Raw genomic sequence first — 26,487 nt, 5'->3', positions numbered from 1 at the left:
CCATTAATTTCACCTTTACATTTACCATCATCCAAAATAAAGTGGTATATATACATAGCTAGACAAGTTTAATGATCCTGGTAAAATCCTCACGTACCCTTTTCCTGTTCTTCATTCTTTTGAATTTATTCTTGCTTCTTCTACTTCCAGGAATGTAAAGTTTTCACTGTGAGGCATCCAACTTTATTATCAACTTCTATTGTACCAGACATATGACAACTGTTCAACCAAAACTTGCAAGGCAAAGAGAGTTGTCATGGGAATGAGGAATTAAAGGTTTTCAAAAATTTGTTTCGTTTTCTTTTCTTCTCTCTCTTTTTTTTTTTCCAGATGGATGGCTATCACATGCAGAGTAAAGAGGCAAGAGAATATAACGCACTTTTGGTTTCATTTTGGAGGGTTCTTTTACTCACTGCTTGACCATAACTAACACCAAGCACATGGGGGAGACAAAATCATGTCGTTGTCCTCAAAACGTACCAAATGATAATAACAATAATAATAACATTGTAAACGGAATTTTTTTAAATGAAAACAACCAAATTTCTCATCCATTCATATTTTAAAAAGATGTTAAATTCCATGATTATTTGTAAGCGGTTGAGAAAAATGACAGACCAACCACAGATGTCAGGATCCTTAAAAAGACATTTCTTTTCTTTCCCACGTCAATAGGTAACAATGTACCATCTCTTGTGCTTTTGAGTTCTTCCTCAGATACAAATCTTTTAGAGGGTAAGAAGTAAGTAACTGAATAAGACATGAAAATCCATGCAGAAATAGATGTCATTAACCATAATGACATCTTAGGTTCTTATCTTCACATGTAAGACAGATATGAAGGAAATGAATTGAAATTTCTGATCAATGGTGTAGTTTCCTTTGTAATGATTTTCACGTTTTACTTTTATAGAACATATCAGTAATCGGATTCCAGAAAGATATAGCATATTTCAGGTACGAAGAGGCTTAACCAAAACACTTTTTACTTGAGAGACATAAGATATTGAGTTTGGATCTTGCTTCAAAAGCTTGTTCAGCCTCAAGTTTGAATAAATCTTTAAGACATGGTCATGCCTCACAACAATATTAAGTTTTCAGATTAAGGGGATATGAAAGTATCCATATTTCCTATGAAAAAGGAAGGGGGATCGGCAAAATGATTAGAACTAAGAATGTTAAAAAAACTGACACAAATGTACAAAAGACTATTCACCAGGGTTTACTTCTTGTTCAATTGAATTTGTTTGTCCCTTGTTGAAATGGTGCAAGAGCCATCATGGTCACACTCTATTGTAACAGTATTCAAATGTTAAGTGCTTTCTATTTTCACATGTCCACAACCTAGTATGCACAGTACGATCTTCAAAAGAAAAAGAATGGTAGCGTGAAATGAACAAAGCATATCCAACAGATAGCTAAAAATCTCGAGGGTAATATCACAAAGCATTAAAGACACCCACTTGCTTCAAAAATTGAGCCAGTACATAGTTATGAAACAAAAATCCTATCGTTATCATAATAGGTGGTACTAGCATTTATTTTTTTATTTGTAGCTACATGCATAACTACGATAACAAAAATCCCTCTAATATCACAGGAAATGAAAAAGTTGATGCAGCAACTCTGTAGTCATCCTTTTGTTTTCTTGTTTGTGATGTGGCCCGGCATCACTTCATGGACTAGTGAAAAATATTGATGAAGAAACCTAGAGAGGAAGAAATTATTTGAACTTAAGATAGAAGTGGATTTTTTCGTATGCATGTATTGTTGTTCCTTGGATCAACTAGCTACTGTTGTATAAATGTCGTTTCTATTCGTGTGAGCCAATTTCAACCAGGACCTTTATAATGAGAAAACAGTGAAATCAATAAAGGTAAACCGTGAAAAAAAAATGTGTTAGAAATTGAAAAAGCAAGGATGATCTTAAGCAACGGTTCAGAATTTCTAAGTTTTTTGGTGAGCTTGGTCGTGATAGAATAATTTGAGATAAAAAGGTGGGATTCCACCATCCAAGGGTGGCCTATATACGGGCTCGTTACACAGTGCACATCCTAGTCCTTGCTATATATTTATGTGCTGCTCTTAGCTACACATTGGAACATCGAGTTAAAAGCAATATATTAACTTCTCTCAGTTCTCAATCCTCACCACACTTCTCCAATCCGTATCACCATTATTTTCATCAGAAAACACTGAGAATCCCTTACTTTTTCCTTAGCCATTCCACAGAACTGCATAGCACCAAAGCCAGAATACTGTAATAGTCATCACTCTGTGGAAGGGCCTCCAGAGATGACTGAGCCCCATAACTCAACTGTCCTTTCTCATCCCATGCAAACCAATGAACAACAACAACCTTTTCCAAAACTCATTATGTACCCAATAACTCTGAAGGTAATTCACCAGTCCCATAACAAGAGCACCTATAATACTCATCTCCCACACTTGCATTGATTCTATGCATACATTGATGAAAAAATATACGTAGTTGCTAATCTCTTATGTGTTGGTTTGCAGTTTGAGGAACTGGTGTACAAAGTGAAACTAGAGCAGAAAGGAGGATGCTGGGGGAGTACATGGACTTGCAAGGAGAAGACCATACTGAATGGAATCACTGGTGTGGTGTGTCCAGGAGAAATACTAGCTATGTTGGGGCCATCAGGTAGTGGCAAAACCACACTTCTCACAGCACTTGGAGGCCGGCTCAGCGGCAAACTATCCGGTAAGATCACGTACAACGGGCAACCTTTCTCTGGTGCCATGAAGAGAAGAACAGGTTTTGTGGCTCAGGATGATGTGCTATACCCTCACCTGACTGTCACTGAAACTCTAGTGTTCACTGCACTTCTGAGGCTTCCCAACAGCTTGAGCAGAGATGAAAAGGTTCAACATGTAGAGAGAGTGATCACTGAGCTAGGACTGACTCGTTGCAGGAGCAGCATGATAGGTGGCCCACTTTTTAGAGGAATATCAGGAGGAGAAAAAAAGAGAGTGAGCATAGGCCAAGAAATGCTCATTAACCCAAGCCTCCTGTTGCTGGATGAGCCTACTTCAGGCTTGGATTCCACCACAGCACAAAGAATCCTCAACACAATCAAGCGTCTAGCTAGTGGGGGTAGAACTGTTGTCACCACCATTCACCAACCCTCTAGTAGGCTCTACTATATGTTTGATAAGGTGGTGCTGCTCTCTGAAGGCTGCCCCATCTATTATGGTCCTGCTTCAACTGCCTTGGACTACTTCTCTTCTGTTGGCTTTTCCACATGTGTGACTGTCAATCCAGCTGATCTCTTGCTTGATCTTGCCAACGGTAATGGACAGTAATCATTTGCTTCAGACTTTCAGTTCCTTTTTTTTCCAATAAGAGTTAATAACTATAAAACCAATGGACTTCAAAAGTGGAAGCTGGGCACACACTTTTTTTCCTTTTATCATTGCTTAACTGGCTCTAAAATTTTCTTCACTTAAAATGAGTCATAGTGTAGCAAGTAGGACAAATTTGTTATGGTTTGGTATTCTTTCGAAGAAAGCAACACTAACAATGTTATGATGCATTGCAGGGATTGCCCCAGACTCCAAGCAAGCAACTGAACAAAGTGAGGGACTGGAACAAGAGAGGAAACAGGTGAGAGAATCTCTCATCTCTGCTTATGAGAAGAATATAGCTACGGGGCTGAAAGCTGAGATTTGCAGCATGGAAGTGAACAACCAAAATATCTCGAAAGATGCTTGTGCAAGTAGGTCTTTTTTTCTATCTTTAAGGGGAAAACAATCATAGCTCTATTATTAGCCCCAGTGGCCTGAAATGTCTCTGTTGATGCAGGAAATTCGACAAAGCCAGAACAATGGAGCACAAGCTGGTGGCATCAGTTCAAAGTACTATTACAAAGGGGAGTGAAGGAGCGAAGGTATGAAGCCTTCAACAGGCTGAGAATATTCCAAGTTGTAAGTGTCGCTTTTCTTGGTGGACTACTGTGGTGGCATACTCCGGAGTCACACATTGAAGATCGGGTAAGTAGTAATTGCTTCAAGTTTATCTTTTCCAGTTGATGATATTGACAGCCAATTAATAACAACTAAAAAAGTTCTGGTAACATATATGATTAGGCCTTTAATCTGATCGAGTTCCTTTTCTTATTCATGTCAACATCACACCATTTTCAAGTTCAAGCAGTGTTTTTCCGAAATCCAAGAAGTCAAACTATGATTAATATTGCTTGGCTTGGCTACATTTTTTGTTCTGTAAACTTTAACCCTCAAGAGGGACTAATATGGGGTTGCACTGTATGCGTAATGCAGGTTGCCTTGCTCTTTTTCTTTTCTGTTTTCTGGGGATTCTACCCTCTCTACAATGCTGTTTTCACATTCCCTCAAGAGAGGAGAATGCTGATCAAGGAACGTTCGTCAGGAATGTATCGCCTTTCTTCCTACTTTCTTGCCAGAACAATAGGAGACTTGCCACTGGAGCTTGCACTTCCAACTGCGTTTGTTTTCATAATCTATTGGATGGGAGGGCTTAAACCTGATCCTGTGACTTTTATCCTTTCTCTTCTTGTGGTTCTCTACAGTGTTGTTGTCTCTCAAAGCCTTGGCCTAGCATTTGGTGCTATTTTGATGGAGATTAAACAGGCAACTACTCTAGCTTCTGTGACAACCCTTGTGTTTCTCATTGCTGGAGGGTACTATATACAACAGATTCCTCCATTCATTGTGTGGCTCAAGTACTTGAGCTATAGCTACTACTGTTACAAGCTGCTTTTAGGTGTCCAGTACAATGACAATGACTACTATGAATGTTCAAAGGGGGAGCTGTGCAAAGTGACAGATTTTCCTCCTATCAAATCAATGGGCTTGAATCATTTGTGGGTTGATGTGTTCATTATGGCCCTGATGTTGGTGGGTTATCGACTAGTTGCTTATTTTGCACTGCACAGAGTTAGGTAGATCAAAATTATGACAGAGCTCCCATACACAAAGCACGAGAACTTGAAGAGTTTTTGTACGAGTCAACAGAGGAATAATGCTAGAATACTAAACTTTCGATGGAACTCATGTAATGAAACTTGATCAACTCTCCATGACTGAGTTGCATGTACAAGACTTATTTTTAATAGATTAGAGAATACTAACTCTATGTTTCTTCTTCAACATAAATTCAACTACATTATGTGTCTATGTATTAAGCAAGAGAAATAACACTATGCATTCTAATCCGCATAAAGGTCAAAGATAATATCCAGAAGTTTTCTATCTCTCAAACACAATTGTAGATCATTGTCGGGCATTTGAAACCACAAGTTTGTTGTTTCCTTTCTCAAGAATTTGATCTGATTTATCAGAGTAAACAAAATTTATAGTGTCAGTAATAAATAAAAACTCTTAGTAAGAATGATTCTAAAGATAGTCACTGTAAAAATCAACACACTGATCATACATGGCAGTCTGTGAACGAATGACTGTGTAAAAACACTTTACACTCAGTGCACACACTATTTGTTTACTCTTTTTTTTTTAATTTAGTGGAAATTATCAGAGGTTATGTTGAATTTTTCACTCATGATTAAAGAGTATGGTGGGTTAGAGTGCTTAGAAGAATTAGCATACCATTAAAATGGATCCAACCAACCAACTAACCAAGTGTTATTCATCATCCAATGATGAATTAATGATGGCATAATTGAAAACCAAGTGATAATCAAGATTAAGCCTAGTTAATGGACATCAAAATCAGCTTGATAAAATAATTGAAAGTGGATGGATGGTAATGTGTTATGAAAAGTGATTACCAAGAAAACCATTGAAATCAGGTTCATACTTCATCTATATAAAAAAGAATACCTAAGATCAGTGAGTCTACTTCAGCATAGTGCATCATCCACTCTAATCACTTTGAGGTAGGACATAGAAAATGACTACTTATAATTTTTGCTTAAAAACAGTAACATCTGAAACAAGTAGTAGAATGTTTTAAAACCAATTGACATCAAATGATGTTGTCTAACAAATATGTAAAGTCTCAAATTGAGGCAAACTATGTGAAATTTCCCAATAAATCTCCTAATAGGTTTGACACTCAATTAGCAGATAAATTTGGAGGATATTCTAGAGTTAATCTGAATGTGAGATATGGAGAAGCAGAACCGGATCATTATTAGATAAAAGTAAATTAAGATCGATTCCATCGAACATGAACATAATTATTTTATCACACTTGACGTTACTCATCTTCACCATGTGTTAGGTATTTTGTCATAAACAACAAAAAGGTACCGCACGCATAGTTATAACCTAAGTTATCAAAGTCAGACTTTCCATGATGGTTTAATAAATCAACAAAGTTAAGAAAGTGAATATTTTGCGGCATAGAAAATGTTATCCCTGTGCTTACGTTCAGAAACAGAAAAGGATTCAATATTATATGCCATCCACAACCCAAAATATGTTTATTAATAGAAGTCTAGCAATAGAAATAACATAAAACAACAGCGAAGTCTGATAATTTTGTGGTCCAATTTGTCCTCCACCTAACTCAAGCAACAGAAGTGAAAGGTTCCAATCATACCTACATTTTCTAATCACCAACCAAACCCCTTAATGCAGGCATTATGTGTAATTGTCAAGCACCTGTCATTGAACAGATGCAAGAATTCTCCCTTCTCTCACACCGGTAAGTGTAAAGTTGTTAAAAATTGAACTTTAAGCTTAACTCAACTCTAAAAAATCAATTTATAAAGTAAGGTTTTGTACCTAATTATATACTATAAAATCGTCTTATCTTTAATCAATGTGGAATCTCCAACATGGGTACACAATGGAAGCTCTATACCTAGGTAAATCACACTCATTTTCCTTGTTAGTTAGATGTTAAGCTAAATTTACCTTTTCATTTCCATTACTGTGTTACCTACAAATTTGTTTTCCTACATTGTAACTCGTTACCTACAAAGAATAAACAAACTTGAGGAATGAAACTTATTCACGGAGGAATCATGATATCGTCAAGAGATGTTCTTTAACTTGCATTCAGTTAACCATGATACTGAACAAGAATTGGTCAAAAATGAAATACAAGATTCGAAGTTTGGTTTAGGTACCAGGTACCATCAAAGTTCTGTAATCTTTCGAATTTGCTGAAGTCTAATAAGAACCCGTCCAATTCAACAATTTTACGTGTGAGTGGGACCTCAGAAGGGCTTCATGCTGAGACAGAGAAGTCAATGTGAGTGATGCTATGCTTAAAGCCTTACAGCACATTGCACATATCCAAAGTGTTGGTAGCCATAACCGAAAGTTTCAAGAAGTTACAACTACAAAGAATAAACAAAATCTGAGGAATGTAACTTTTATCCACAGAAGAATCATGGTATCATCAAGAGATGTTAAGTAACAATCTAGCATTCAGTTAACCGTGGTATTAAGCAAGAAATTGGTCAAAAGTGAAGAACAAAGATTCGGTAGTTGGCTTAGGAACCAGATGCCACCAGAGTCTGCAATCTTTACAAATTGCAGCAATCCAATGAGAAACAATTCATTTCATTTCAAACATTTACATGTGAGTGGGACCTCAAAAGGGCTGCATTTTGAGAAGTCAATTGAGTGATTCCATTTATTGTTTGCAGCAAATTGCACATATTCAAAAACAAAACCGAAAGTTAAAGAAATTGACGTCTGAGCAAAGATGTGTTTGGGTATAAGATGAGATATATCATTAATATATATATATGCATGCACTTATCACACACATATAAAGTTAAAGGTCTATATGCATTGAATTCGAATCTTACCTGTAGAAAAATTACAATGAAATTGCACTGAAGGGAAACTGAACAAAGAGGCGTAGGACAATTAGGCTCCACAAAAGTGCTACCTTAATGAAGAATATAATGACGAGTATCAGAGTACATGTTTCTATTTGTTTTTCTCTAAATGGATAACATAATCCAGCAAGGTTTCAACTTTCAACTGTCACTGCTCTGAAACATTATTCTTCATCCTCGACAAAAAATCGATTATATGCAGACAAATCTGAGTGGTCTTTTTGTTGGCTAATTGTCATTTCAGTTACTCAATATAATAAAACTAGTCAAGGATTAGTTTAGTATTTGCTGTAACTAATCTTTTTGCCCTATTGTCAAATAATGTTGAACAATGTAGACATTTTGGATACCCCTGTAAAAATGAATGAAGAAAATTATGAGATATATTTTTAAATTCAAAGTATATTTCCAAATTTGTAATCCAAACTATTTGATCATAAACCATTCAAACAGATTACTAGAGATGGCAAAATGGGTCGGGCCCGATGGACCGGCCCGCCAGCCCGACAAAAAACCACGGGCCGGGTCAAGAAATTCAACCCGCCAACCCAATACAGCCCGGCCCGTCAAGCCTGCTGGCCCGTCGGGCCAACCCGTGGGCCAAAACGGGCCAGCCCGCGGCCCGTACCAATTAATTAAAAAAATGGCACGTGCATATTTCAGCATCCCTCACACTCACACACTCTGTCTGCGCTCCCCACCCACCCACCCACCCAATCTCTCCCTCCGCGCACTCTCTCTGTTTGCGATTTCCATTCTCAGGGCTCGCTTCTCTTCCACTGACGTCGCCGCTGGCCACCGCGAAACACACAGGCCACCACGTCGTCGTCGCTAACCATACCCGCTTCTCTTCTCCTCCACCTTCACATCCACCACGCGTTGGCTATTTCGAGAAAACAGCGTCCACGACCACCGCGAAAACAGCGGAGCCACCGTCGGACTGTGATTGGCGGACGATTTCGACCGCCACGACCACCACGAACACAGGTTTGTTTGTAATTTGCGTTCTGGTTCCCTTTTCTTTCAATTTGTAACCTAAATTTATGATTTTCGTAACCCTAAAATTGGTTTCCTGTAATTGGAAGTTATGGTGTATGTGTGGTTGTTGTTGCTGCGATTTGTCCTTGTTTGGATTGGACCCATTCTGTGAATCATAATTGTTGTGCTGTTGTTGGTTAAATTTTCCCCCAATTTCAATTTCGTAGTTGCTGCCGTTTTGGTGTGGTGGTGATGTTCATTTCTTTTTTTCTTGTTTTTCTAGTGTTACTATTTTTTATCTGACTGTGTGATAGGCTGATAGTTGTGGTTGTTTTCTTTGTTTGTCTGTTTATCTGTAATCATGTTGGAGATATGTGGAGAACATGTATTTCATCGTTGCACTGTGATCAAATAAATACTGCCACTGTTTCATATTGTTCTATCATCCTTGAGACAAAAATATGTTCTTCATTAATGATTGAATTATATGATAGAAAGTACCAAGTTGCAAAGTTGTATGTGCCGTGTTTGCAAAGCTGGGATTGAGTTGTTTGGCCTTAACTTAAACTGAAATTTGCTTATACACTGCAGTATATTTGATGTAGAACTATAATGCCATCTCCTTTTTAACTGTTCTGAACTCTAATTTGTTTGAGGCATCTCTACCGGGGTTTGATGATGGGGAGATTTCAGAAGATGATCCTATTGATTTGGAGGGTTTAGATGCTTCTGCAGCACATGTTGCCAAACAAATTATACAACCTCTCATCCATAATTAATGCTTCTATTTTTTTTTTTATGTAACTGTTTGCACTTTGGTAATGCTCCATGCCTAAAGTACTCTAATTCAGACTTGTTATTGATGTTGCAACAGTGTCTTGATGACTTGCAGAGAGCAAAATGTCATTTATATATATTGTAGGGTTGTTTGTTTTGTGATCAGTTATATTATATACTGCAGGGTTGTTTTTGTTGCAATAATTTTGTTGAAATATGATTTTGGACTGAAAATGTAACATATGGAAAAAAGCCCGCGGGCCAGCCCGCCAGCCCGCCAGCTTGCGGGCCGGGTTCAAAAGTGTAACCCGTTTTACCCTTGCGGGCCAGCCTGGCCCGGCCCGTATAAATCGGGCCAAAATCGGGCCGGGTCAAAACGGGCCGGGCTGGCCCGTTTTGACATCCCTATTATTCCTATTGTATGTTCTGAAGTTTGAGGAGTCATATAAGTGATTTAAAAGCATCAATTAAGAAGACCTAAAATATTCCTTTGGATGCATTTGTTAAAAACACCAATTCAACTGAGAAATGTTAGAATAAGCATGGAATAGAATTTGAGCAAGCTCACACAAGGTTTGATGGTTAAAAATTTTTCCTATTCAAGGAATGACCGAGTAACCGGATGAAAAAAGGATATACAGAGAAAGGCCCTAGAAAGATCATGAAACATATCCTTTTATCTGGTCATGAAGCAAAATTAATAGAGTCAAGGAGTCCCAAACGGGTATCAAATTAAAAGAAATCCTTGTCATTTAAATTTTGATATAAGTTGAAATTCCATGAAAGCCAAAACAAATATTGGACACTGAAAATTCTGGGGAGGAAAATTTTGAGATTAAAGGTGATAAAGGCATGGAAAGGCACAATGTAAGGGGCAATTCCTTTTATTGTGTAAGTAAAGGGAGAAATTAGGATTTGTTGTGGTTTTGAAACACGAAGAACCAAAATCTTGAACTTTTTGACCTTCATCTTTACCAATATAAATCTTATGAGGCCTTTCAAAGTGGCTAAATTGTTGTATATTGCGATTATCCAGTTGGAGTTACCATTGTCACGTCTTGGACTGATGAATTGGTCATTGTGGCACTTGGGACAACTTGGTTAGTACCAAGTTAATGTTAATTTATTGCAGTAGTGGGACTAACCCAACTGTTTGATTCAAAATTTCATTCCGAAAAATGTTATTAGAGAAATTCCGAAATTAATAATTCAAAAATCAAATTTACAAGGGTCAAAAATGGTCATTTTTTTGAAAATTGATGGGGTGAAGTTATTGCCATTACTTGTTTATTCTGAAAATTGGGCCGGTGTAACATATCCAAAACAGAAAGCCCGTACCATTAAACGCTGAAACTGAAACCACATTCTCTGCAGAAATCAAGAGTGAAGAAACGATAATGAGACCTGTTTCTCAGAAATGGGGCTACATTCGAATCATGGCCGGTACAATCCTTGGAGGCATCCTCGGATTCTACGTTATGCACCGTGTTGAATCTAACTACAAGGTTAGCATACCATCACTCTCTTCTTTCTTCCCAGTTGCTTCTTCTGCCTCTTCAATTTTATGGCTTTCTGAAGCTAACTAATGGAGGCTTGATAGAATATTTTGAAACCCTTTTCCCTTTTCTCTTTAAAGATTTTTTTCTTTTTTCGTGTGTTTGATGTGGGTGTACTTGTGCTGTGTGCAGGAGAGAATGAACGAGAGGCTGAGAAACTATGAGGCTGAATTGAGGAGGAAGAAGGACGAGAGATTGAACGAGTTTGAGGAATCCTCCAAGTTTTGAAAAATTGTGGTTTTCTTTTCTTACTTTTTGATGTTCTCTTTTTCTTTTTATGTTTGATTTATGAGAATAATTGGAAAAATTCTATCTTTGTATACTAGAACATCTTTAACGATGTATAGTTTCTCCCTTTTCATATGTTGTTGAAAGGGCTTAAAAGCCTTACTATTAACCCAATTTCATAGAACTGAAACATGCAGCTTGCGTCAAACCTAAGAAAGAGATTTGTATAGTAGAAGATAATGCAGATAAATGTATTATGTTTGAATTTAATGGTGATTAATTTATGTTGGAATATGTTTGATCATATGGCAATATGTAGCATGATTCTAATTCAAATCAAACCAATCCCGTTTCAGTCCTTTGATGTCATTTTTCTTACATTACATGAATGCATTTGTTCAAGATCATTGTATAGTTGAAGGGCTTCAGTGGTTTGTTCATGTTTCCTCGGCATCAATTTAATAGACGCCCCTTTGCTTTGTTCATGTTTCATCTAATGCTTAATCAATACAACCTAGGAAAGAACCATTGTATTAAGAGTAAATATTATGTTAAAAATAAGTTTCATAGATATAACAGTCATACTTTCATTTTATCCTTTATCATTTTAAGTAGTTACATTGATTAACACTGGTGGTACTCATCTCTTATTATCATGTGACATCAATTTGGAGTGACTTGTATCTCTACTGAATTTGCTGATACAATGTAGTTACAACACAATTTAATTGTCTTTCCGCTTATTTCACACCTTTTTTGTTAATGACTTAGAGGGCTTGAATAAATACGGTATCTTGTTTCATTCGCTGATAATTCAAGTTGCTAATGTTGAAAAAAGCTCAAGTATAGCTAAATGTTCAAGAGAACTTGAAATTTAGGAAAATTAAATGAAGTGAGATGTCACTCACTCTAAAAAACCTTTACTGAGTATTGATATTTGCTTTCGGTTGTAGATAAGATTATAGTCTTTGAAGGTAGTTCAATTTTTGCACACTGCATCAAAATGTTATGTTAAAATGATTATTAAATATTAAAAATAAGCCCGCAATGACCAAATTGTTGTGGAAAAGAAACATCTTTCACACGCCCATACAATTTAGTTGGACACATAATAATTTGGACTCTTATTGTTTTTGTCCACGAAATCACTTCAAAAGGTATCTCTTCCCTAACAATTTGTGGTTTTAAAAAATTATGACTACTTTCAGGTACATATCGAGAAAATTGTATATTATGATTCCAGCGAAGGGTAGTTAACAAATGCTCTAAATTAAAGAATATAAAAAGAAATATTTTGTACGTTAATTAAAAAGGTTTTAATAACTATTGTATTTTTGATTGTGAAAACAAAGGACAATGGATAAAATTTAAGAAAATGGAAGATATATCAATTTACGTCTACTTTAGACTCATTTTTCATAAGTGTTACCAAACTAATGATGATAGCAATTTATTTGCGTTAATATGGTTGGAAAGAATTTGTTCAATGTTTTGAAATGTAAGCCAACAAGCGTCGTTATCCAGAGGTATATAAAGTTTGTTGGAATATAAACTCTTTGAGAGAATAAATTAGACAATAAAAGACTATTATGTCTTTCAAATTCATACCTCTTGGGTGATTCCGAGCATTTGGATTATTTTGAGACAATATAAAACTAGAATTTGAACAGTTTTTTGAACTAGGAATATGGTTCTCTTTTCTCAGCCTAGGTAATTGAAGTGGATGCATTACTACTTCCCTTGGTGAATTACGAGATTTTGCAAATAGCTTTTAAGATAAAGTTACAGTTTGATTTTAATTTTCTAAGGATTTCTATATGAATGTGAACTCCAAAATGCTTACTCTTGTACAATAAAAAAGAGAAAATGAATTTTTTTTTTCTTGAGAAGGCAAGAAAAAATATATGAAAATAAAATATATGTCCTCAAAGATGGAAAGATTTGGGAGAGAAAAACGCAGGAGACACTCTTTATTACCAATTGTCTGTGCTTGGGCTGTCATTTTTACTCGCAGTTCGTGGGCCAGCCATGATCGGTCCCATCTTTTTTACCCACGAAAGGCCCCCAACTCTAAAAGCCTCGCATGAGATGGAATGGGAGAGGGCTAGTGTGGTTAGTCCCCTTCTCTTCGTTCAAAACATTTTCTTATCTCCGCAAGATCTTCTCACTGAGTCCCTCAACACGAAACCCTTACATTTCTTATTCTTCGGTGCTGGAGCTTGACAGCAGCACACATACCGATTCCCGAGGTGGTACAAGCGTGGCGGCAGCGATAGCGTCGAGAGAGGTTAGCGTTCATTTCAACTACGTCAGAATTAGATAGATCTATTATGTGATATATGCCTTCTATTTATCATTGAGTTTGTGCAAACACAATCATTGCCGAATCGCTTTCTGGTCCTCTTTCACCAAAGATTAAAATTGATTTTTGCTGTTTTTTTAAAATTATGGTGAAATGAAATTAATGGAGATCGAAATTTCGTGTAGTTAAGACCAACATGATTCATCACATCAGCATTGATTGATAGCTGTTGAACTCACAGAATAATTGAGACAAATTATTAATGGCATTGATTATTCTGTGTATCCAGCAGCTTCATTATGCTTTGGTAAAGTGTGTACCTAGAGATGGCAAAATGGGTCGGGCCCGATGGGCCGGCCCGCCAGCCCGACAAAAAAAACACGGGTCGGGTCAAGAAATTCAACCCGCCAACCCAATACAGCCCGGCCCGTCAAGCCTGCTGGCCCGTCGGGCCAACCCGTGGGCCAAAACGGGCCAGCCCGCGGCCCGTGCCAATTAATTAAAAAAATGGCACGTGCATATTTCAGCATCCCTCACACTCACACACTCTGTCTGCGCTCCCCACCCACCCACCCAATCTCTCCCTCCGCGCACTCTCTCTGTTTGCGATTTCCATTCTCAGGGCTCGCTTCTCTTCCACTGACGTCGCCGCTGGCCACCGCGAAACACACAGGCCACCACGTCGTCGTCGCTAACCATACCCGCTTCTCTTCTCCTCCACCTTCACATCCACCACGCGTTGGCTATTTCGAGAAAACAGCGTCCACGACCACCGCGAAAACAGCGGAGCCACCGTCGGACTGTGATTGGCGGACGATTTCGACCGCCACGACCACCACGAACACAGGTTTGTTTGTAATTTGCGTTCTGGTTCCCTTTTCTTTCAATTTGTAACCTAAATTTATGATTTTCGTAACCCTAAAATTGGTTTCCTGTAATTGGAAGTTATGGTGTATGTGTGGTTGTTGTTGCTGCGATTTGTCCTTGTTTGGATTGGACCCATTCTGTGAATCATAATTGTTGTGCTGTTGTTGGTTAAATTTTCCCCCAATTTCAATTTCGTAGTTGCTGCCGTTTTGGTGTGGTGGTGATGTTCATTTCTTTTTTTCTTGTTTTTCTAGTGTTACTATTTTTTATCTGACTGTGTGATAGGCTGATAGTTGTGGTTGTTTTCTTTGTTTGTCTGTTTATCTGTAATCATGTTGGAGATATGTGGAGAACATGTATTTCATCGTTGCACTGTGATCAAATAAATACTGCCACTGTTTCATATTGTTCTATCATCCTTGAGACAAAAATATGTTCTTCATTAATGATTGAATTATATGATAGAAAGTACCAAGTTGCAAAGTTGTATGTGCCGTGTTTGCAAAGCTGGGATTGAGTTGTTTGGCCTTAACTTAAACTGAAATTTGCTTATACACTGCAGTATATTTGATGTAGAACTATAATGCCACCTCCTTTTTAACTGTTCTGAACTCTTATTTGTTTGAGGCATCTCTACCGGGGTTTGATGATGGGGAGATTTCAGAAGATGCTCCTATTGATTTGGAGGGTTTAGATGCTTCTGCAGCACATGTTGCCAAACAAATTATACAACCTCTCATCCATAATTAATGCTTCTATTTTTTTTTTATGTAACTGTTTGCACTTTGGTAATGCTCCATGCCTAAAGTACTCTAATTCAGACTTGTTATTGATGTTGCAACAGTGTCTTGATGACTTGCAGAGAGCAAAATGTCATTTATATATATTGTAGGGTTGTTTGTTTTGTGATCAGTTATATTATATACTGCAGGGTTGTTTTTGTTGAAATATGATTTTGGACTGAAAATGTAACATATGGAAAAAAGCCCGCGGGCCAGCCCGCTAGCCCGCCAGCTTGCGGGCCGGGTTCAAAAGTGTAACCCGTTTCACCCTTGCGGGCCAGCCCGGCCCGGCCCGTATAATCGGACCAAAATCGGGCCGGGTCAAAACGGGCCGGACTGGCCATTTTGACATCCCTACATATTACACTTTTCAAACCTAGTAAAGATGTGTAAAAAGAACTAGGTCATTTCTTCTACACTTCTTCCATCAAATTTTTGTATTTCGGAATTACAATCTAAAGTACAATTTTTTTTTATTACGGATTTAATATTTCAGAATATAAAATTAAATATATATTCTAAATTGTGTAATATAGAATACAAAATATATTTCAAAATAATTCTGAATTTGAATTTTAAATTATATATTTCAAAATACAAAAGAAAAAATGCATTCTAAATTATATATTTCAAATACAGTCTAAATTATACCGGCCCATTGTGACTCTTAAGTGGATAGTTTTTTCATGCACCCTTATAAACTTCTTTTTACACTCCCGACAAATTCTTGTATTCTTCGTATATAAATTTTTATTCTAAAATGTATAATTGAAAATACGACTTTTATTTTGTATTATGTGATATATAATATGAAACATAAATTTAAATTATAAATTATTCAATTCATAATATATTTTGTATTTTATAATCCAAAACATAAAAAATTATATTCTAAATTATACATTTCTAAATTTAAAAACTTAAGGGGTTGTAGCTGGAAATTTCGAAGTAACATGAAAAAATGGCCCCTTAAGTGTCGAGTAATTTATATCTTGATAATGCAAACAAACAATAGCCTAGTTATACTTAATTTCTCTCATACATAATATAAAAAAGTTGAAATTAAATAATATTTTTAAAATATATTTTGTTATTCATTTGTAAGAATTATATTTAAAATCTATTAGCCTTGTGATAAATAATTTTAACTAGTATTTGTTTTAAATGCTTTATTTACAATATATAAATTTTAGGGTTAGTTATACATTTAAGAAAAAAACAAAGAACATAGTCATAAAAAATCTTTATTTGGTAAAAAAAGTTATATATGTTTTAGTCCTTTAATATTTCTTAATCAAATTAATATATCTAATAAAAACTTATCTATATTAAAATTATAAAAATATTTATTTTATAATTAATTTTTGCAATATATACTATACACCTATCTTTCCACTAATTTATCTAAAAAACAATTCAAAATCTAATTCAGTGACATTTCTGGATTTAAAAAAATTGACAGGTTTTACAGTATTCTTGAATCATCATTCTGTTCTGTTGTTGAAGAAGGGTGAAACATAAACAGTGCTCCAGAAAGAGAGGTGAAGAAGAATCGGGAATCTATGTGATGGAGGGGGAAGAAGGAGGAATAAGGCTGAGCAAGCGAATCGCGAACGGAGAAGTTGATTACAAGACCAAATCCGGCACCGCCTGGAGCCACTCCTATCTCAACCAGAAGCCATGGCATCCTCTCTCTTATCCCAACCAACGCCGCAAGTGGATCGCCGAACAAACCCACGCCAATCGCCAACGCCGCGTCGAAGAGGTTTCTCGCGAGGTAAGTTTTCTTTGATTCCTGCCATTCTATAGCAATTCGTCATCCAATTAATTACTCTCTGTTTGCGGTTCCAGTTCGCGCAGGAGCAGGAGTTCTTTCGCCAAACCGCTCTTATCTCCAAGAAGGAGAAGGAAAAGGTTCGCATCGCATCCTCTCTTTCCTCGTGTTTCATAGTTTCATTTTCTTCGTGGCTTGTTATTGAAATTAGGGTTTTGTGTAGGTGGAGCTTATGCAAGCTGTTAGTTTCATGTACGTTCGTCCTCCAGGTTACAATGCCGAAAGCGCCAAAGCTGCGGAGATGAATGATGAGAAGAAGCGAGAAGATATGGACAAGGGACCTCAACACGATGATGCTCATGATGGACCTTCCTCTTCAATGTAACCTCTTCCGTCGCTTACTTTGTGTTAAATAGTAATGGAATTATTATGTCACTTGGAGTTCATGTATGATTGTATATACTCGTGTTTCTTGCCTTGCAGACCACAGAGTACGAATTTGAATGAAGAGAAGAAAAAACCGAGGCCCAAGGATGTTTTTGGGCGGCCTCTTCCGACAGAAGAAGAATTCGAAGTTCTTAAAAATGCACCAAGGTATGCCAGTTGCTGTTATTTTCTGTGGTTTGTGCGTTTGTATTATTGCCTGGCCTGCGTATGAATGTGTTTTATGCTCCGACACAACATGTATCTGAAGTGCGGAGCTTATTTTGAAAATAATAAGATAGGATACATGCCTATTGAAAAGTTGTACAATTTTTTAAAAAATATGATAAATATATGATTGTTACCAAATTATAATCAAATGTATTAAACATTGTCAGAATAAAAATTATAAATTATTTTCATCATAAAAGTAACATTCTTTTATACATAAGATATTTCGTTAATAATTATCGGTAAAATATTGGTGGATCATAGGTTTTATATAATATTAAAAAACTATCTGGTGATGTGCTTATTTTAATTTGGTTGGATTGCTTGATCTTCGCCAACCAGAAGCATAATGGAGTCTTAGTTTAGAAAGTTACATTTTTTGCCGCTCGTGGAGATCACGTTTGTTGGTTTCTCAATTATGGGTTAAAATAGGTCAAACATTTCTCAGAGTGAAACTTAAAGAAACTTAAATTACTTGTCATCGAATCACTTGGATAATTGGCTTGCTATTTTGTTGGGCATGACTTCAGAACATTTAAGAGTTGAAATAAGGATAATATGAAGTACAACATTTGCCAATTTAGGCTCTAGACCAAGATGGATTCTATATTATATCCAATGTTGAAACTTGAAAGGATAGAGTAGACTTATTGGTCTTTTCAAAGGTTTTTCTATTTTGTTATTTCAGTTCAAGCTGGTGAAAATATGGTTTTTAAAACTTGTGCAAACCACTTTTCGTAAGTGTACGCCATCCTTTAGTGAACGTAACATGTAGGTTTGAAGTTTAAACTTATTGGAAGTGATAAGTTCACTGCTGGAAACTATTATTTCTTCTTTGTTTTAAGAACAACTCTGGATGTTAACACCACAGTTTCAAACAATCACACTGAGCATTTCTTATTAGTCGGGTACAGGGAAAAAATTATCTGTAGTTGTTACATCATGGATGTGAGGTACATGTTAATACACCATATATGTGTTGAAAGTGACCAAAATATGTAGTGTATCAAGTGCATCCTAGATCAGTTTCTTGTTAATTGACAGATTGGTAAAACTATTCTTATTTTTTATTATTGAATATGACAACCAAATTTGTATTTATATATTTTGAAATGGATGTGTATTCTTCACGTTTAGTTGCTGCTGTTAGATCCTATAAACGTTTGTCAACCTATTTAATTGTGCTTTTAGTAACTGAATGGTTTTTAGACTGGAAACAGGAGTTCCTGCCAGGGTGAAACCTTTTGCAGTTGAAGTTCGTAATGTAAAATGTTTAAGATGTGGGAACTACGGTCACCAAAGTGGTGATCGTGAATGTCCCTTGAAGGATGTTATAATGCCTAGTGAGGAAAGCAGATTGAAAAGAGATGATCCCTTGAATGCTATCCTTGCTCACACAGATCCTACAGAGGTCAGTTGCTAATTTAATTGAACCATTGTTTTGAAGATTTTGCAATTCAGTCTTTGACTGTGAATGATTACACTTGTGTCAATAGAGTATAGTTTCGTTAAATTTTTGTAATCATTTTTTTTTTTGTTGACGTTTATTAATTTGAACTTTGAAAGTGAATGTTTTTTGTATTCTTTTATTTCCTCACTCTTTTATTCTGTTCAATTTCACTGTTTGAAGCTATTGAATTGCAATATACTTATCCTATCCTTATAGAATTAATACAACTTGTGCCATGGTAAAATTAATTACAAATTGATGTTCACATATGCTGAAAATGGCTTGTGCAAAATTGTCATTTCTGCTTATCTTTATTTCAATCCCAATCTCTAATGAGTTTAAGATCTTCGGGACATAAATCCACTTGCAACCAATCGTTGACTATGTGCAATCTCTGATGGTGTGTTTGGGTTAGTTAGTTTTACTTTAGTCAAAGATGAAATGAAAGTGAAAATGTTCTAGTGAGATACTGTGTGAAATAATACAAATTAAGCATGTACATATCTCAATGAAAAAGTTAGTTTAGAACATGGAAGGGAAAAAATCTCCCTCTTATAGATGAAGGGCAGAGAATATGAATTCAGGAAGAATTTGAGAAAACAGCATTAGCTGGACAACTTTAGATTTCTGCAGTGTTTTTAGCGTGCCTCCCACCAATGTCCTTTATTGTACATTCAATTTGATATTGAGAAGTGGATTTTTATGTGTTGTGAAATTGTAACCTTGATGATTGAAGATGTGTACTATTTTTTATCTCCTAAAATATGATATATAATATTGACATATATTTTATCATGTTTGCCAACTGATGCAGCCCCTAAAATGGGAGCTTAAGCAGAGGCCAGGAATCAGTCCTCCTCGTGGAGGTTTCAAGCCTGATGATCCCAACCAGCAGATAGTTGCCGAGGACATATTTGATGAGTATGGAGGTATCTGCTAGCAGCTTACTTTTGAACTTATTTGGTGGATGCCTTTAAGTCTCAGATGTTCGTCTAAAAGAAATCATAATTATTGTTTATTTTTTTCAGGTTTTCTTGGTATGGATAATATACCTGAGTTATTAACCAACTTTTCTAAGAAACCAAAGAAGTCCAAAAGGAGTAAGCACAAAAGGCGGCAACAAATAAATTCAGATAGTGAAGCATCATCTGACGATGGAGAAAGGAGACGTAAGAAAAAAAAGGTTAAGGTAAAGAAAAAGAAGCAGGATCATGTAAGGTCAAGTTCATCTGAAACTTCGGTCTCTGAAGAAGGTCATAGAAGGAGCAGACACAAGAGTTTGCATTTATCTGAAGATTCTGACAGTTACAGGAATTATCAAAGTAGGTCTAAACAAGAGCCTTCCTTTTTGTCCAAAGGTTCTGACCGTCGTAGGCATGGTAGGAATAAACATGACAGAAGAAAGCATCCTTATTCATCTGAAGATTCCGACAGTCAGACGGATAATCAAAGTAGAAAGAATGTACAAAAGCGTGAGAGGAAATATACCAAAAAAAGTAAACATGACAGAAGAAAGCATACTTATTCATCAGAAGATTCTGACAGTCAGAGGGATGATCAAAGTAGAAAGAATGTATCAAAGCATGACAGGAAAGATACAAAAAGAAGACGTTCATATTCCAATGAGGATTCTGGTCCTGCATTTGATCATACTGATAACAAGAGCAGGGATGTGATTTCTTATTCATCTGATTCTAGTCATCAAAGACAACCCAAGTTTAAACAGAGCAGCCATAAGCATCCATCAACCGCCTATTCCGATTCTAAAAAGCATAACATAAATTTTGGTTTCGATCGCTACCAAGGAAATCAGAAGAGCGAAGCTGTGCAATCTGATTCACCTGAAGATTCTCATGTGGACAGAGATTATCAAAATATAAGAATCAAACCAAGGTATACGCCCAAGTACTCTGAACATCCCGAGAATGATACGGATAAACAGAACAGGAAAAAACAGTATTCATCGAAGGATTCTAGTGCCGATGGGTATAATAGAAGTAAAAAAAGTAGATATGAGCGTTCTTATTCATCCGATTATTCTGATCATCGTGAGAAACATCACGAGTCGAGAAGGAACTACAAGCGATGAATAGATAGCTCATTGCAACTGTCAGAAATGATTAGATCAGGCAGAGTAGGTCTTCGTAAGGAATGTCAAATTAGTAACACTACTGTCATCGTTATGTTCACTGTGACCATTTGTCTATTAAAGTTTTTTTTATGTATTACACAGCAAGTGATTCTTGTATCGTGTGTTTTCCATATCACTCGCGATTAACAGTTGTCCTTCCCTTTACTGATTTCCTTCTTTAATGAAGGAAGTCTTTTATTTTGCTCATTCAATGTTTGGATTCAGCTCTTCTAAAGGAAACACTTAGTTTAGAGGATAAAGCAAGTATTTTTACTTTTTGAGAAAACTCAAATTTTGAGAAAAACTGAAATTTTGAAATCAAGTATGTACATGTATAACGAGTTTAATATAATGAATTATTAGTGTGAAGTGAATTTGTCATTTAATATATATTTGTTAGTATGATTTCTGAAGACAACTATTGCACAAGTTAATAAACTTATTGTATATAATGATTTGAGATTAAAGAATAATATGTGAAATTAAAACATGTTTAAACTCATTGGCTGTTAATGAAAAATATGTGAAATTTAATTTCGTCCTTTAGGTTTCAATTTATGTTTCTAATTTCATTTTATCCAATCTAATTGTATTAAATTATACTTTAATTTGGTGAACTAACATTATTTCATTTAAGCTTAAGCTGTTTTTATTTTTATACTTGATGTGAATATAAGTAATTCTGAAAATAATCCATCATCACATATGATAGCTGATTGATAATAATGATTTTAAGGTAAACAATTATGTGTTCAAATTGAAAGAGAACCGAGTGAACAATGTTGACTTACAAGATCTAGAGAAACAATAATGCCTTCTTTTCAGGAGATACAATGTAAATTAATTTCTCAGACTTCCTTCTTCATAACAATTTAAATCGCAATTTGAGAAATGATGAAATGCTAAATATAAACCAGTCAACAGGTACTGTAATCGTAATTGGCCATATTATCTGCAACTAAAATGTTATGTTGAACTCATTATTTTATTTATTAATATATGAAAAATATTCATGTACACCCAAAATATTAATCTATATCTGATTTATGCTTAAAATAAAATTTGTTTGGGATATAATATGATAAAAAGGAGAGATAAAAAACTATATATATATATATATATATATGAGATGTATAAGCCTGATTGTCCTTATTATACATAGTATGCATTAACAATTCCGTATTAAAAAATATCAAAATACAAATTTACAGAAATTAATTCACAAGCTCTATAATGTGCAATGAATAAAATAGCCAATACTGAATTTATGTTTCCCTTTATAATTTATGTTTTTAAGTTACGATACACAACAGTGAAAGTAAAAGGAAAATACTGAATCAGTGTAATTTATATGGGTAACATGAATCCACAGTTAATTCGTGAATATCAGTCACCTCGGATTCATTGATGCAAATTGTTGGCCAGTCACATGATGTGCCTGTTTGGTTGAGCATTCAGTACGGTGAATATGCGTCATCTTTGAAGCAAAAAGTACTTGCTTCGTCATTTATGAAATATTTTTGTTTTGATTTGTTAGAAAACACAGATCCTTAATTCAAATAAACTCGCTATGTATCAAATCATGTGATGTCGATAGTGAATAACTGAATGTAAGATTCTAAAATAACAATGCTGAATAACAGGTGACTTGGAAAAACCATGCACATATACTTAAGCCCGAACATGTGAAAGCAGGTAGTAGACAAAATAACACCACTTTCAAAACCCCCCAGTCCGATACCACAAATTTCCATGTTTCTTAGCGGTTGGTCACAAACCATGTTAATTAAAAACCAAATAACCTATTTAATATACTGGAACAAGTTCCCATCACTAAGTGTACCTTCAAAGCTGAATATCAGCCTGATTTCACAAAATGACTAGACAACAGTGAAGCAATCTCTGTGAACCCAACCTTGTCCTTCCCACCAAAAATAGTCTTCAGCTTTGCATCACAAAAGACCTCCCTCTTATTTGAAGGATTCTGCAAAAGAGTAGTTCTGTCATGCATTGTAAAGACAGACAACACTGAAAAGACAAAACAAATTATCCTACTCTATGCGTGGGTTTGGGCTTCAGCTGGAGTTAACAACAAAACAACTTCCTGTAACTTTTGATTCAACTAGAGTTGGAGATTAACTTTGCTTTTAACTGGATGTGAAGAAAATTACCATACATGTTTGTACAATTGTTCTATTGAAGATGAAAGTTGGTTTGGGTTTCCCAACTGAAATCCAAACGTACCCTATAAATAATACCATGAATACTTCCACTTATTTGATAACAGAAAGAGAAAAAAAAAATACATATTACAAAAATGATGGAAAACATACAGCAGAAAGATGCCAGCATAAAAGAAGGATAAAGCCAACAAGATAAAGAATGTCACTAGCAACTCACTAAAAAACTAAAGCAGCATTATCTCAAAGATAAAGATCAGACAGAAACTCCAGAAACCAGCTGATAAATAATCATAAACTATCCCCCTCCTGAAACAAATTATCACCAAATAATAACTCATCTATAACAATCCTAACACAAACAAGTCCCTGCAATTATAGGCGTCTTACTTTAGTCCTTCCTTGAATTTACAACATTTTCACTCTAGTCCATCTTTGTACAAATCGTTTTCCCTTTGCAAAATCCCTTATATTGCAATACGGGCTGTAAAAAATCAAGCTAAAAAGAACTAAAATGAAAGACTTTCTTGAAAGCAACTGAAGCTAAGGCTTTTTGAAATCCGAGACCAAATGTCTACCCCATTCAATTCCAATAACTAGAACAACAGTTTACACAAAACAAAGCACTCAGAGTCACGACTCTAAACCCTAATAGGCAAAAGGCAAGCCATTTCTAGCCTCGTTGAATCACCAATGCTAGTAATCTCCCTTAACTAGTACGAACAAATTCAAAAGTTGTTATGCCAAACATAATAAACAACACTCACTATACCAATCACTACAAACGATGATCTAACACGTGATAAGCACGAAAACAGTCTCTAAGTCCCAAATACGTTTTATTATGTTACAGTGGAAAATAGTCTCTTCCTACAATACCTGAAGATTCTGCTGCTTGATGTACTCCCACACTTTTTTAACAGCGACAGTTCGCGACACTTCAGAAGCGCCGACGAAGTTGCCAAGCTCGGAAGAGACCGGAACCGCCTTCTGTATGCCGGTGTTGGTTCTGGCCATAGCTGGCTTCTTCGCCGCGGGTTTTGCAGCTGCTCCGCCTGATGGAGCAGCTTTTACCTTGGCCGCGCTCTTCGCCGCCGCTGCCATGAATGCCCTGCCGGCGGTCACACCAAAAACCCTTGTTAGCGCCATATTTGCTCTGCGGAAAAACCTTACTCTTGAATTACGAAACCCTAGAGCGTGAGTGAGAGGGTTTAGGCTTTTGGGTTCCCTCCTCCTCGATGATCCCACTGAACTTTTCTATTGTTACGAGTGCGTACATTTAGTAGTGACGTGGCATATTTTTATTGGGTAATATTCTAAAGAGAGCTCGTAGAGGATTTTTATTGGGTAAGGAATAACTGTATAAAACTCAAATATTACAATGCTTTCTTTTCTTTCATTTTTGAGTTTTCTTTCCCTTCCTTCTTTCCCGCTTGAGTTTTCCTTCGTCTCGCAAGATTACATCTAAGTTTTTTTTTTTCATTCGTTTCATTAAAATAGAGTGATGTCAACCGAAATTATAATAATATGATTTTTTATAATAGTGACACGTGTTTCACTTGTGTTTGTTTTTAAATTCATGGATTGGAATTAGCGAATATTTGACAACTTTTTCAACTTAATGATATTATTGTTTTATTTTTATTTTATTTTATTTCAATTATTATAGTTTAATTAGCTTTGAATCTTATTTTATTATGCGTTGTATGTGTAATATAATCTATCATCATCAAATTCTTGCACCAACTGTTGTAACTTTTTTAAGTTTTCCAAATTTTCAATTTGCAACATATACATTTTTCAATTATTTCAATTTAGATTTATTTGATTTTATGAAAAATCAGGATTAACGTTTTATTTTAAATTAATTTACATGGATTAAAATCATTTATTTAACTAATCACACATTTTAATTCTATAGCAATTTTAACTACTTGAATTTTATAACTATTTGAATTCATGTTTTTATTTCATTTTATCAACTTTCCTTTTCAACAATATTATTTAATTTCCATCACTTAAAACATAATCCTTTAACAAATCATTCACATTTTAATTTTAATTTAAAATATTTTCACTTAAAATCTTATTTTATTTAAACTAATCACGCACACTTTATTTCCAACTTAACTTCTACTATTACAATATATTTAGATTTCATTTCATTAATTAATCTTATTTTTTTAAAATAATAACTTGCATTTTATTTCAATATAGTATAAACTAAATGTATTTTATTCTAAATTAATTTTAATCATAAAAATTAAAGTTGTAATATCATAATTTGATTGACAACAATATTTTTTTTTATGTATTACATTCCTTAAATCATTTATAAAATTTCCTTTCATTCCTTTTTTATTTTCAAGTCTCTCAAGTCCAAACAAAGTTATGGCATTTGGATGCTTTTATACATTGATTTTTACACTATTACCAGATTTACCCACACTTCAAGTTTCATTGTTGGAAACAAACTTTTTTTCATGTGTTTAATAACATGAATATCTACTATATCCATATAAAAATATAAAATAGATGTCAATTGAAATTACAATAATAAGTTTTGTATTATATTAACACTTTTTCTATTAAGGTTGTTTTAGTTTTTACTGATATGAAATTTGAAAATGAATAAAGCAAATTCTTAACTTTTCTACATCATGACACTTATATGTTTGACAACATGATATAAATGTTAGCTTCTCTATTTTACAGTTTTGTGGTGCTTCATTTCTTTCTTCAAATCTTCCAACGATAACTTAAGCAATTCAGTGTATGAAGATCTGACCCATGAACAGTAATTAAAATTTTTAAGAAGTTCAGTGGTTGTATTTTTTAATAAGTATATATATATATATATATATATATATGTGTGTGTGTGTGTGTGTGTGTGTGTGTGTGTGTGTGTGTGTGTGTGTGTGTGTGTGTGTGTGTGTGTGTGTGTGTGTGTGTGTGTGTGTGTGTGTGTGAGTTTTCGTTTTCTTTTTG

At 35.2% G+C, this 26,487-nt stretch overlaps 4 protein-coding genes across 5 annotated transcripts; 3 read left to right on the top strand and 1 right to left on the bottom strand.

Annotated features, from left to right (window-relative positions):
• The first annotated feature begins 2,080 nt into the window (after positions 1-2,080).
• On the top strand, positions 2,081-5,157 carry ABCG14 (ATP-binding cassette 14). Its single transcript, XM_028058517.2, has 5 exons — positions 2,081-2,397; positions 2,521-3,313; positions 3,564-3,740; positions 3,827-4,014; positions 4,303-5,157. The coding sequence occupies exons 1-5, from the start codon at positions 2,296-2,298 to the stop codon at positions 4,945-4,947; spliced, it is 1,905 nt and encodes a 634-aa protein (XP_027914318.1). The 5' UTR covers positions 2,081-2,295; the 3' UTR covers positions 4,948-5,157.
• Positions 5,158-8,503: 3,346 nt separating this feature from the next.
• On the top strand, positions 8,504-11,629 carry LOC114174607 (uncharacterized). Its single transcript, XM_028059436.2, has 3 exons — positions 8,504-8,807; positions 10,950-11,080; positions 11,264-11,629. Exons 2-3 carry the CDS (start codon positions 10,973-10,975, stop codon positions 11,357-11,359), a joined length of 204 nt encoding a protein of 67 aa, XP_027915237.2. The 5' UTR covers positions 8,504-8,807; positions 10,950-10,972; the 3' UTR covers positions 11,360-11,629.
• Positions 11,630-14,194: 2,565 nt separating this feature from the next.
• LOC114173659 (zinc knuckle (CCHC-type) family protein) lies at positions 14,195-21,436 on the top strand. Of its 2 annotated transcripts, XM_028058165.2 has the most exons (8): positions 14,195-14,508; positions 16,773-17,087; positions 17,162-17,224; positions 17,308-17,465; positions 17,568-17,678; positions 18,948-19,149; positions 20,003-20,117; positions 20,217-21,436. In XM_028058165.2, exons 2-8 carry the CDS (start codon positions 16,878-16,880, stop codon positions 21,275-21,277), a joined length of 1,920 nt encoding a protein of 639 aa, XP_027913966.1. In that variant the 5' UTR covers positions 14,195-14,508; positions 16,773-16,877; the 3' UTR covers positions 21,278-21,436. The 2 variants fall into 2 exon arrangements, with proteins under 2 accessions (XP_027913966.1, XP_085526124.1); XM_085669998.1 differs by lacking the exon at positions 14,195-14,508 and having other exon boundaries at positions 16,795-17,087; positions 17,354-17,465.
• Positions 21,437-22,967: 1,531 nt separating this feature from the next.
• LOC114171300 (SWIB/MDM2 domain superfamily protein) lies at positions 22,968-24,760 on the bottom strand. Its single transcript, XM_028056423.2, has 2 exons — positions 24,379-24,760; positions 22,968-23,303 (listed from the first exon to the last, which is right to left on the bottom strand). The coding sequence occupies exons 1-2, from the start codon at positions 24,646-24,648 to the stop codon at positions 23,178-23,180; spliced, it is 396 nt and encodes a 131-aa protein (XP_027912224.1). The 5' UTR covers positions 24,649-24,760; the 3' UTR covers positions 22,968-23,177.
• Positions 24,761-26,487: the final 1,727 nt, after the last annotated feature.

This window comes from Vigna unguiculata, chromosome 2 (genome assembly GCF_037176805.1).
Source record: "Vigna unguiculata cultivar grain cowpea cultivar isolate G323 ecotype 2 chromosome 2, ASM3717680v1, whole genome shotgun sequence".
In the NCBI taxonomy this organism is placed as follows: domain Eukaryota; kingdom Viridiplantae; phylum Streptophyta; class Magnoliopsida; order Fabales; family Fabaceae; genus Vigna; species Vigna unguiculata.
Note: the sequence above shows the minus strand (reverse complement) of the source record. Positions and strands in the feature narration are given on the sequence as shown.